The sequence below is a fragment of the Volvox carteri genome (assembly GCF_000143455.1).
Source record: "Volvox carteri f. nagariensis unplaced genomic scaffold VOLCAscaffold_5, whole genome shotgun sequence".
Classification (NCBI taxonomy): domain Eukaryota; kingdom Viridiplantae; phylum Chlorophyta; class Chlorophyceae; order Chlamydomonadales; family Volvocaceae; genus Volvox; species Volvox carteri.
Window position 1 is genome coordinate 1,297,541 of NW_003307548.1, and position 12,552 is coordinate 1,310,092.

General features: G+C 51.2%; 4 protein-coding genes across 4 annotated transcripts; 2 read left to right on the top strand and 2 right to left on the bottom strand.

Moving 5' to 3' along the window:
• Positions 1-646: 646 nt before the first annotated feature.
• VOLCADRAFT_103332 (uncharacterized protein) lies at positions 647-2,097 on the bottom strand (the record flags this gene model as incomplete). The annotated part of the gene is made up of 5 exons (XM_002947202.1): positions 1,855-2,097; positions 1,601-1,788; positions 1,234-1,457; positions 924-1,167; positions 647-694 (listed from the first exon to the last, which is right to left on the bottom strand). Exons 1-5 carry the CDS (start codon positions 1,928-1,930, stop codon positions 647-649), a joined length of 780 nt encoding a protein of 259 aa, XP_002947248.1. The 5' UTR covers positions 1,931-2,097.
• Positions 2,098-2,205: 108 nt separating this feature from the next.
• VOLCADRAFT_103333 (uncharacterized protein) lies at positions 2,206-3,109 on the bottom strand (the record flags this gene model as incomplete). The annotated part of the gene is made up of 2 exons (XM_002947203.1): positions 2,206-2,851; positions 3,086-3,109. 2 exons carry the CDS (start codon positions 3,107-3,109, stop codon positions 2,495-2,497), a joined length of 381 nt encoding a protein of 126 aa, XP_002947249.1. The 3' UTR covers positions 2,206-2,494.
• Positions 3,110-5,469: 2,360 nt separating this feature from the next.
• Positions 5,470-7,700, top strand: VOLCADRAFT_87414 (uncharacterized protein; the record flags this gene model as incomplete). The annotated part of the gene is made up of 4 exons (XM_002947064.1): positions 5,470-5,568; positions 5,965-6,100; positions 6,707-7,128; positions 7,353-7,700. The coding sequence occupies 4 exons, from the start codon at positions 5,470-5,472 to the stop codon at positions 7,698-7,700; spliced, it is 1,005 nt and encodes a 334-aa protein (XP_002947110.1).
• Positions 7,701-11,797: 4,097 nt separating this feature from the next.
• On the top strand, positions 11,798-12,181 carry VOLCADRAFT_87416 (uncharacterized protein; the record flags this gene model as incomplete). The annotated part of the gene is made up of 1 exon (XM_002947065.1): positions 11,798-12,181. The coding sequence occupies one exon, from the start codon at positions 11,798-11,800 to the stop codon at positions 12,179-12,181; it is 384 nt and encodes a 127-aa protein (XP_002947111.1).
• Positions 12,182-12,552: the final 371 nt, after the last annotated feature.

A 12,552-nucleotide genomic window follows, 5' to 3' on the forward strand; every position in this document is an offset into this window, starting at 1 on the left:
CGACAGAACCAAGGTGTGTCTGCATGGCAAGTCGCTCACAATTTTAACACCCGGTCTATTCATTCATTCCTTCGTTCAGACAAGCAGACATATCCACACGCCTCGTCTTGAACTGTGCTTCAGTCCTGCTAAGGGCCCCCGGCACTCGACCAGACTACATGTGTTCAAAAAGATACCACCACCCGAACCGAACCAAACCAGGGGCATGTTAACCACACCTTTCATTCGTCCATTCATTCATACATCCAATCATTCACGCAGACAAAGAAATGTAAGCACACGCGCCTGCCCTGCAGTAGTGTGGCCCGGCACAATGTAGCTGTAGTAGCTGGTACACAGTAAGCACAGTAAGCTGGTACACGCATAGCACGACCACCAGCATCTCGAGAGGCCTTTTCAGCGGCCAGCTACTAAATAATGCATGAACGTCACATAGAGGAAGGTAGCATAATACGAGCCGTCAACGATAGGACCATCACCGCCAACCGGACTGTGTGAACCTGTCTCCAGTGCGTCACGCAGCACACCGACTGCCTTGACGCTTCCAGTTGAGGGATCCATGTCGAGGTCGGCCAACCTGTCTGTCAGTGAATGGCGGTAAGTCAGCCACAAACCAGTCTGTACCTAATTCCAGGTTGGATAGAGCCTACTTGAGAGTGGCGCGCTGGTTCTGTTTGTCCTTGTAGTTGAGATCCTGGGACGAGATGTTGACATGGGGCATGCGCTTGCTCAGCGCGCGCAGTGCAGGGAAGCTGATGAGGTATGGCCCGACGGTTAACAAGTCAAGGCATGTGTACGCGCACGCCAGCCTACACTACTCACGCATGCCGACACTGCATCATACCTCGTTGTTGTGATGTTTCGAGCAGTCGGACGAGTTCACTGCGTGATGCATCTGCCCGAGCGTATGCCTGTAGCCTCACTCTATCAGCCTGGAAAAGGGATGTCCGCCGCTTAATCTCCCTGTCCAGCGCTATTCGATCTGCCCGCTCGGCGATCAATGCGGATGTGACCACCTTGAGCCGCTCAAAGAGCTCAACGTGTCCCGCACGCTCAAGTCCCTCGGCAGAACGGAAGGGGACAATGACACTTGGGTCTGTCGCGACTCGCTGTGTCGCAGCGACTCGCAGTGAAGCAGCGTCGGCTGAACGCTTCAATTGGTGATTTCTGTTGAGGGCCAGACACGCGGCACACGGCCGTACAGCTGCGGAGGAGAAACTACAGACAACGGACCGGATGGAGTCGATTTCGCCGTAGTATGCTGGAAGCTGATTCTCCCGGAAGAATGTATCCGCCTGTGGCGCCATGTCAGGATTCCCATGTGGGTTAACATTTGTCAGGCAGACCAACACGCTAGCCTTGCCTTTGCCATCAACAACCCGGGGTACCAGGCTCCCTGCATCGCCGCCCGTGTCCATGATGGCGGCCTCAATGTCCCGCGGCCCCAACACACCCGCCTGGGAACAGCCGTATAGGCAGGCGTAACATTCGTCGCGCAGTCCAGGGCACGACATCCCACCGATAACACGGCGCCGACGCTCGGCTAGTTGTTGCAGGAAGGCGGGGCGCGCTGGACGGGCGCCCGGCATGGGTAACGGACCGGGCAACGGCGCCGTGCTTCGAAGCCCGCGCTGCGACAACAGGTCTGAAAACATGGCATACCGGCATCCGTATCCAACACTGCCGGTGCGAAGGCTGCGAAGGACGCATACTTAACTCCACAGCTAGATCCATCGAAGCCACAAAGCGCCTGAACACAAAATTGTGGGTACAGGACCTTGCATGGCGCTGGGTGGCCACAGCAACACAAGTTAATCGTGTGCTGGCGTCCACAGACTCTGCAATCAAGCTGACGTTTCTCCAGGACTTCCATAGCAGAGGCCTGAGACTTCTCCGCCCCGAATACTTCCATGCATGCACCATGGTTCATTTAGCACCGTTCGACACAAGAACCTATGGTGATAATATAAACTGGCATACTTATTACAATGGTTTACCGAGATTTTTAGAAATGCTTCCCTACTGTCTAAATACCTTCAGCTTTTTAAAAGGAACACGCCTTAGATATTGCACAACAACGGCATAGAGATGTATAAGTATACCAAAAGCACTTCCAGCGCCGCGCACTGTCATGCATTAATGCATACACCACGCTTCCGTACAACAAGAGTTTGGTGCGCATGTAAGTATGGGTTGCAAGCATGTCACAGTCGATAATCTTACAATAGTATTACATACCTACCCAACTTCAGCGTTTAGCGTTGATTACATAGAAGATAGGTTACTTTCGGGTAGGAGTGGCGAGTAAATGGCCGCTATAGATGTCGCCCTGGAGGACACTGCGGAAGATGGAGACCCTCGAGACCAGCTGACACAAAGTCCAAATGACGCGGTATGTCTTTTCATGCTTTGTGGCTTCCAACCATGCAAATGCGCCATGGTGCACTTGCAGCCATTCGCCTTCACTCGGGGTTTATTTAATTCTCTGCTGCGTCTATAGTCTGATGTCGCGGCTCTCGCGACGTGTCTCCACGATGTGCTGGACGGGGACGATGAACGGGTGGATGCTGTGCGTCGTCAATTTGAAGAAGATCTCGGCGTCTACTCCGTTGGTGAAGCATGGGAACTGTTCCGAGGTGAGAGATTGATCACAGAGAGAAAAGCGCGAGTCCGTGCCAGAGACGTGGGGCGGCGATGTCCCCGTGCCGAGAACAACCGGAAACTTTGCGAACGGTGTTTTGAAAGACAGTGTGTCCTTCATTGCAGAGGATTTCCAGCTCTCCCCGCTTCGCACCGCCATGGCACTGAGAGGGAATGTACCGGGCCTTACCGTCTCGGACGCGAAATCCCTCTTGTTCAAGATCAAAACGGCATCGGAGGGGGCCGTGGAGGATCAGGGACACAGGGACGCGGAGACTGGCACCGTCGAGGACGCGGCGGAACTGTGGTCCCGATGAGTGCACCAGCCGCCATCACCGAAGCAGAGGATGTGCCACCCCGCGTCAAGTCGCGTGGTGCTACTGGTAAGTGGCGACGTGAGATGTGTGGCAGGGAAGAGTGGGCAACCTAGAAAGGAGGAACCCACCTCACCCCACCCACCCAATTGCATAATGTTATACATACCGACGTCTATGAAACATCATACCATATGACAACAGAAATGCCCCCCTTGTTTTACAACCCTGTGTAGGCGAGTTCAAAACGAACTGGTCAGAGCTCGGCGGTGTAGACCCATATGCCTGCTGCATCAGCGGCTGCATCAGGGGGTGGTTCATCGGTGCTAAGACTGGCAGTACACGGCCGGTCGCATTCACCAAGCAGTACTGCTGCTGAAAGCCGCTGTGGGTTATGCGTGGTTTGATGCCATACTACAATGGCCCGTCTGTTTTCTGCGCCAACGTTTGGCGTTTGTGCGTGGGCAATCCGGGAGTCAACAGCAGGAGGGAGGACCCCTGACATGGGGAGCGCGGGTAGCCAATCCACACGGAAGTGTCGTGGTTTACATGGGCCCAGGCGTGCAACGTTTTGTGTCAGTGTTTGGTTGCATGGGCGAAATACCGGGGGCGACTTCATGGGCCATGCCCCGCCCAACGGAGAGCTCGATGGATTAAGGCATAGATTGCATATGGCGAACATATTCTTCTCGGCAGACATCTGCATTTTCATTTGTTTTCAATGTAGCTCGTGGTACTGAGTTTAGCGGTGTATCAGAGATTTGTCATTGTTTCCACCCGAACCTGTTCATGCATACGAGTGTTGTGGGATAAACTGGACGAACTGCCGATGAAGTGTGGTGGGAAAACAGTGGGACCTCGGCGGCTGACTTGACTGGGTAATGCAGTCGTGGCCCTGAGTGCTTGCCTCCGGTAGTAGTAGTAGTGCCAGAGTACGGTAACCAGGTGTGCAAGTTTTCCCACTCCATGTCGTGGGATCGAAACTAATACGCACATGAGGCACTTGTAAGCGGTCCTCTTGCAAAGTTTTCTGTAAATTCCTTAAAAGTCATGTGCTTTTGGATGCCAGCCCGAGCCAATCCTGCCAACTTGACAGCCCATTCGACACCCTGAACACGCTAATTCGATACCCTGTCAGGCCAATTTGACACCCCGAACAGGTCAATTCGATACCCTGTCAGGCTAATTCAATACCCTGTTAGGCCAATTCGGCACCCGGACAGGCCAATTCGACACCCGGACAGGCCAATTCAGGCCCAGCACAGCCCAATTCCGAGGCTCCACAGCGCAATTCGAATACCTCCGGCGAGTCCGCCAGAACAATTCCAGACCTCGGCAGACCAATTCTTTTGTCAGGAATAAAATCCAGGCTAATTCTGCGACAGAGCTCCTCCCTAATTCCAGCCCGGATCCTACCCTCCTGTCCGGAATCGTTCGTCAATTGCAGGACTTCTTCATTTCGATTCGTTCCACGTTTCCTTGGGTGTTCCTTTCATGGTATTTTCCAGTATTGCCCAGCAGCCCTTTCTTGACAATCAGGGTATTTCCACTAGGCCGCACACTAACATTAAGTTCAAAAAATCTCACACCTGGCTCAGCAAATCATGCAAGCGATAAGAAACTAGTTAAATACATTAATAGAAAGTAAAAGTTCTTTAAAAAGATCGCGTAAAGGGGCTCCGTACGCGAAAAGCCGAAGGGCCCAGTGGAAACGTCTCGGACACTAAGTCCGCCTTAGTGGCACACTAGTTATCAGGTCCTCAGACCTGCTGATAACTTTCAAAGTGGACATTAAGTTCCGAGCGGGAAAATTCATAGTCAGCCATTTTCCTTCTTCAAGGCCCTACGTTGGCTTTTGTATTTTCCTTTATCCACAGCCGCAAATAGCCCGCTAACCAGTGGAATTCACAGCAGGACCGGTCGAATTGCCCATATTCCAGCAATTCGCCAACCAAATTGTAATGATTTGCGCATCAAATACACCCACTCTTACTAAAGCAATGGTTTGGTGCCTTTACAGCAACCTGTCGTATGGTTCTGGGGCGATGTGGAAACACCTGTCCACTAGCCACACACTAAGTCCGCATTAAAGATAATGTCCAAAAGTTAGTGTGCGGCCTAGTGGAAATACCTTGAGTGTCCATTCCCTGAAAGAGTGAGATGTAACGCATATGTCTGACATGTGGCGCATATATGTCAGACAAATGCGACATGTGCGCGTCCATTTCGTCTCCAGCTTGCGATCTAGGTCCAGTGCTCGGGCTGAAACCTAGGCTGCGTTTGCGAAACAGTTTCCGATTTATGATCTTTGTGCGAAATTTCGCGAAACCTCTGGTAACCTGCGGACATCTCGAAATGCTGCAATTGGTTATGTCTATAAATGGCAAACGTCGTAAAGGGCCTTACGCGCTGAGCCGCATGGCAAGCCCGCCGGAGGCGCACGGCTCCGTTTAGCGTACGAAGCCGTTGGCCAGATCCACAAACGCTGAAACTTTGCCTGCTGGGCAAGGCAAACATGGCCGTATCATTCTACTATTTAGCTGAGCACGTGGATGTGTTCATTAAGCCGCTTCACCTCCCGCGCGAATTTCGCGCGCCCGCGAATTCTACGCAGGTACGTAAAGCCCGTGCTCCTGGCTTTTGAGGGCCTCGCCAGGAGGCTTTTGAAGGCTGCCATTTGCGCGGCGCTCGTGGCCTTCGCATTCTGCTTAAATCGCATTCTGCTTAAATCGCATTCTGCTTAAATCGCATTCTGCTTAACCAGGCACGACCTCGCCTCGGCGTCCTCGACCCGTGTGCAATTTCGCTTGGACCGTTCTCTCCGGTAACATGAAGTTAACCTTTTTTTTATGTTGTGGCCTTGCGTCTAGTTCGATGTTACGCGACACAGGGGACTGTACAACCAATTTTGTTTGGCTCCTCACGAGCAAGTTATATTCATTCCTTTTACAGCGTAACATGATATTACTTATATATCCTCCAATGTTCTGTTTCCCTTGGAATCCTGCAGGTCCTTTGGTGTCCAGTAGATAGCGAACCAACAGTGTCCTTTACTGTTAACGTTTGGCCTCCTGTGAAACTGCCTTTGAGCGCTGTTGTTGCATTTAACACCATGAAAAGGATACCTTGGTGCTTCTTTCTCCTAGGTGCGGCAGGATTTGCGCTCGGTGTGCTTCTTGCCAGGTTGGAGTTAGTCCCATCGGCATCATGTCACCAAAAGGAAAGCGAGGACGCCTTCCGGTTGGCCTATCAAGCGGCTAACCAGGTTGCGGAAGCCAGGGGAGTCAAAGTTTTCGAGGTTGGGTTCGGCGTCAATGTGCGGATCCTTTCCTTTGGCCGCAAAACGTACGCGATGGTGTTGCCCCGCCGGGAATCCCAGGTGAACTTGAATCTCTGACAGCTCTGACCTGCTAATGCGAACCAACTTCCGGGAGCCTGCGGCTGATGTGCGGAGCACTGGCATAAAGCGTCTGGGACAAAAAGCTTCAGACCCATGAATGTCATCGAACTTATGGACAAAGCTGTCTTGTATTGGGCGAAGTATTCGCGCCTGGCCAGGAATTCGTGCCTGGCCAGCGATTCGTGCCTGGCCGAGGTCACCGAACGGCTCAGTTAAGCGTACATCCTTTTGCGAACGTGTGCCCAGGTCACAGCCCCTGAAGTCCCTGAGGCTATTATGAAGCCCTGGCAACTTTTAGTAGCATGGTTTACCTTGGTAGCTTGACACGTTGCCTTCGTCCTAAACTCGCTAGGGCGGTGGAATCCGGAAGAGACCCGAGGTGCAGTCGAAATTTTTTCACGCTATTGCGGAAAGAGAGGCGCCCCTCAGCTGGTTCTGGACGTCGGTAGCCACGTGGGATACTACAGCTTGCTCGCTGCAGCCTTTGGCTGCAAAGCTTTCGCTTTCGATGGTAACAAAGAAGTCCTGGCATATTTGAACATGTCAATTGCCCTGAATGATTTTTCGAACCGCGTCCGAGTTTTTGAGGGGATTGTATCGAAGGCCGCGGACGTCCAGTTCGACGGATGGAGAGCTCGCCCCAAGAACGTTTCGAATGCACCACCCGTTCCGTTGCACGCCGCGACCAAGGCGGTGGTGCTCGACGACGTCGTCCGCCAGCCCGTACTGTACGTCAAGGCGAGTAACTGTCACCATTTTGCAATCGGCTTGCTGGTATGTTCTGCCAGCTGGAATCACTTACTGCTTATGTCCAGAGGTTACCCCTGTGGGACCCAATGTTGAGGCGGCCGTAAGAGCTGTCCTGCGGAAAACATACCTCCAAAGCCCACTCCCCTTTATGCCCACCTACACTGATCACAATGGACGCGGAAAAAATAGACACCAGGAGAAGGGTGTTTTGCTGTAATGCAGCGAATTCTGTTGGTGCTGATTTGCAGGTAGATGTTGGGGGGTGGGAGCCGGCTGCCTTCTTGTCAGGAAGGCGGATATTCACGAAAGAGTCTCCCCTGTACGTCTTTTTCGAGATGACCTACTACCATTTGGGAACGTGGAAGTACGAGTACCTGGAGGTTATGCAGATGCTGAAGGCTGCAGGATACATGTGCAAGTCGTCCATTCTGCAAACGGTCATAACGCTGCCCGAGACGAAGTCACAGTTTGACGACTTGCTCAGGGATTATTCCAGCCATTGTGATCCCACGAAGGTACTCTACTGTCAGGACGAGTTCCTTTGCGTGCACCCCTCGGCCAAATTTAACCTTATCGCTTCGAAGCCAATGCGCTGACTTTTCACTTTAGCTGGTGGCTACGCTTCAAGGGTCGGTGCAAAGATTCCATTTTGCTGATCCCTCTGTTTACCTGTGTCAAATTGAGACGAAGGGTAGCTGCATGCACCTTGGTTCCCGCATTCCCTGGTTCCCGGCGGGTGCTCCATGTGCCCTCTAGGGTAAAATTTTATTTACGGTTACGGAATCGCCAAATTTCTGGTTTTGTAATAGTGAAATCAACCAAAAAGTTGCAATTGTCCGTTTTAATCTCTGTGGGATCGGGGACTGAATACCTTTGGCCGTCACCTATTTTTAGAACACGTGAAAATCCAGACCTATTTCCCGCTTGAACTGTCACCAACTGGCATGCGCGAAGGCAATTTTCGAATGCGTTCTTTGGCTCTCGCCAAATGGAAATCACCAAAATTAGCTTAGCACTACGGTATATTTTTTGGGGGGGAATTGATAGAACGCAATTTCCAGCCTCACACTTCAAAGCGTAAGGGCTTGAACGAAAAATATCAGATTTCGCAATAAATGACTTTCGCTGTCGTATGACAGAAAGTGTGGGTTTGAAATTTGGCTGGACGGCAGTGGGTGGGGGGTTTGCCTGGATGAATTCGAAGCCCCAACAAATTTCGTCAGGTGCTCAGGCCACACTTCTAATGTATAATGTGTGGGACAGGGGGCTCATATCTTCACCCGTGGCCGCTACCTGGCGAAACCCTACCTTCTCCGGTATTTCGGGGCACTCACCCTAGCCAACTAAATTGCGGGACCATCGTCATTTCAAAACGTACGTCGAAGTTGGCAGTGTGGTGGTGTATGTCAAGTAATTAGCACATCCCTATTCGATGAGGTGTGGCTAGTGGACAGGTGTTTCCACTAAGCGCCCTGGAACCATACGACAGGTTGCTATAAACAGGGTGTTTCCACTTGGCCGCACACTAACCCTAAGTTCGAAAAGTCTCACACCTGGCTCACCAAATCATGCAAGCGATAAGAAACTAGTTATATACATTAACCGAAAGTAAAAGTTCTTTAAAAAAATCGCGTAAAGGGGCTAGAAGGGGCTCCGTACGCGAAAAGCCGAAGGGCCCAGTGGAAACGTCTCGGACACTAAGTCCACATTAGACATAACTTCCGAGCGGGAAAATTCATACAGGGTATTTCCACTAAGGCCGCACACTCCCACATTCCCACATTATTTTTAAAGTGGACTTAGTGTGTGGCTATTGAACAGGTGTTTCCACTAAGCGCCCCGGAACCATACGACGGGTTGCTATTAAGGCATAGTTTCAAAGCGTAGGCGCGTTATGCAAGGCTGCAAAACTTTGCGAATGTTGAGTTTATCTTAACAATGTCTCAGACAACTTGCGTTGTGAGTGCAGACACAGAGCAGGTCAAAAACAAGGGCGGAAGGCCCGCTGATCAGACCGTTTGGGCTCACTTTGAGAAGAAAGAATATAACGCAAAGTCTAAGAACTGGATTATCATCTGCAAGTACTGCCGGATCGAGTTCAAGCAAGGGCGCCTTCAGGAGATGCGCCTCCATATCGCGCAAAAGTGCGCGGGTTCCGTCCGCATGAGTTCGGCACGAGCTGCAGGCAGTAGTGACCAAGGACGCCTGCAGCGCCTCGTCAGTGCCTTCGGACACACAGGAGCACGTCCCATGAGGCGCAATGGCACATAGGGCCCACTAACAACGTTTGCATACCATGGACGTCATAAAATAAAGCTTTTTTAGGTTTCCGACAGTTTCCGATGGTTTCGCGGGGTTTCGCAGGAGGCTCCCAAAATCGGAAACTATTTCGGCTAACGCAGTACAGTTTCGGCCCGAGCCCTGTGGAAACACCTGTCCACTAGCCACACACGAAGTCCACATTAAAGATAATGTTCAGTAACATACGAAAAGGGGTGAGACGCCTTGCAAGCATGATGTACGGTCACAGAGAGCCCTACAGGGACGAGCATTACAGGGTGTCTCAACTGGGAAGTCTGTTAGCGACCTTTTTAAAAATTCTCACCCGGGACGTCAGCTTTGCACGTTCTGTTTCGCAATATCACATATTCTATATAAATAAATGATAGAAATGCAAAAGGTTTGACGGAAGGCGGAGGGACGGCGAAGAACGTGGGGCCCATGTGCTTGTTTGCAGTCCAATACAGGGAACGAGCCGAAACGGAAACCTGCGGAAACGGAAACCTGCGTAAATAGGTTTCGTCACGCTTTCCGCAGCGAAGCCCAGATTGGCGGAAATGCGGAAAGAGAATCCGCATTTCCGCGTTTGCTGTACGGCGGAAATTGAAAAACAGATTCCAGGCATGCGTTTGCCATTTAAAGACTACTTTACACTATGGAGTTATTAGATTAAGTCAAATGTCAACAACCACTGGCCCCGACCTGGGGGCTGCCGAAGTCATAGAGATTGGCTGTGTTTCTGCTCAGAAGAAGGGTTTTTGATAATTGATTCCACAATGTCCGTAAACGTGGTTGAAGTTAAACAGAGCCACGTCGTTGCAGTTATCGTTGTGCGGTGCCATTTTTAGATACTTTAGCCCTCTCGCCTTTTTTATTCCTTTAGATTTTTTATTTTAAATTCATGTTGTTTGGACGATTACTGGATTAATTCACAGTTAGCATAGACTTGTCCGTGAGGCATGCAGACATGCCGGACGGGTAGGTGGAGTAGGCATGCAGACATGTCACTGCTCCGCAACGGACAGGGAGACGATTATTATTCAGTGTTTCAGGGCTCCCCGGGCCCTTACCCATGTAACATACGAGTGGCAATTTCTGAGCATCCCAGAGCAATCCGTCGTGGTATACGATAGGGCTGCTCAGGCCTGGGGTCTCAGGGTTCAAAGAGAGGCGGGCTGCTTGAAGGGGGCAGGGTGAACACCGTCAAGGGTGTGGGCACACAATAGTTGATCGCTTGGCCCCAGTAATACGTTTAGATGGCTCTACCTTCGAGCACGATTGGAATCCACCAGATTCTAGATCCCACCGGACAGAACCGCACTGCCACAAGCTGGTTTCAGACTGTCCATGTTATCGCCACACTGAGAAGAGCTAAAAAACATCGTTACATATCCATTTTTTAGTTTTCGCAGCTTTCCGCAGTTTCCGCAGCCTTTCCGCAAAGGGCCTCCCGATTACGAAAAGTTTCCGCAACCTGGTCAAGTTTCGGCTCGTTCCCTGGTCCAATAAGCCCACAAAAGGTAAAGCTCCCCCGGACCTGCCATAAGCCTTGCTAACTTTGAGCGCGGAAAATTTCGTAGTTTCTTTTTAAATTTTAATGTCACCCGGTCTTTGCTTTGCTTTCCGTCTACTACCCTGACTGCTTGCCGACTTGCGCCGTTGACCAAAACGGAAATGTCGCAGAACCAGTCGCCCTCGCCGGTTCCGTCTGAGAACTTTCCTGCTTCACTGCACAATGCCTTCATGGCAACCGTTCAGCAGCCCATGCAGAGTCCGCTGTCCCAACTGTTCAGCGCTGCCGATGTCCATGTTGCCACCCAGAATGGGCAACATCCCAGCGGCAATTTGCAGGACAACTGCCCTCCTCATTTCTCTTTAATGTTCAAGAAAAATATGCTCGAGCAGGAGCGAAGTGGCGCTAAAAGACGGGAAAATGATGGTTTCGGGGCTGCTAGTGGAAACAGTACTTTGTTAGGCTTTGTTAGCCATTGTTAGCGCGCCAATAACTTTTCCGGAGACTCCCAGTTAGTCTCTGATTGCGTCTCAGGCCTGATACTCAGATGATTGTGAAAATTTGCCAAGTAGTACATTGTGTTTAGGTTTATTCACGCTTAGGCTTGAACTTGCATTGCAGTGAAAATGGCGTCGAAAAACGATCCTCGGTACCTTGGTGGGCTTCACCTGGGCAATCGCTGTCATTTAGTCTGTCCGTCCCATATCCTTACACCTTTAGAACAAGAACTGAGAGATTACTTAGCGCGAGAAGGTCTGGATAAGTCATTGCTTACCTCGCTGCTTAAAGAGACAGTCATTAGAAACAGAAAGGGGTCGGACTATATATTTCGCCACCCTGTTAGTGCTGTCAATAGCTTTCCGAAGTCCAGTGGTTCGGCGTATGGGGATGCACCTGCCTATGAGCATGCTGGTGCTTCGATGCCAGCAGAAAACATGGTGCAGATCGAGCTTCGCTGTGACAAGCAGCGTCGTCTGGCTGGGTGGTGGGGTCCCCGGTGTCAGCAACGGTGCCATAGTGCAGTGCCAGACCCCGTGCTGTAGCCATAATGACTCCAAACCTCACGGTGCCACCAGCAATCCGTGCTTCCTTAACAACAACATGAAAGATCAGCTTGGCGCACGAAACAGGCAAAGGGTGGCGAAGGAAAGCATGGGTCTACGTCTCCTGCTGGGTGCCTCGGGTGTTCTAGGGAGGGAATTAGTGTGCCAGTTACCACGCGGGCGACCTCGGTCACGACACGGATCAGACCTCCGCCTCATATTCACATTCTTCTTGCCTTAATTTGTATTAGAGAGTCCAAAGTTCATTTGGTTTTCGTTCCTTGCTTCAAGGTCATGGTTTAACAGATGCCTTGTGACTTGACTTCCAACAGGAGTTATCCAAATTGTTTTCCATGACAAACATATTTCATATTATGTCATGCCGTTTCCGTTCCATTGCGGTGTTGCCTCCTTAACTTTAATGCGGGCTATGCGAAGCTTGAGCCGGGTTAGCTAAGGCGTAGGGCCTTACGGCCGTTTTAAGTGGTACGACTTGAGGCCGGCGATCCGTGTCCTCAGGATCGTCTTTTGCATAAATAGCGCGTGTTGCAGGTTTTCTGTATCTTGTTTTTGTTGTTCAGCACGCGCCCCGCCCTCCCACCCTGGAGGCCG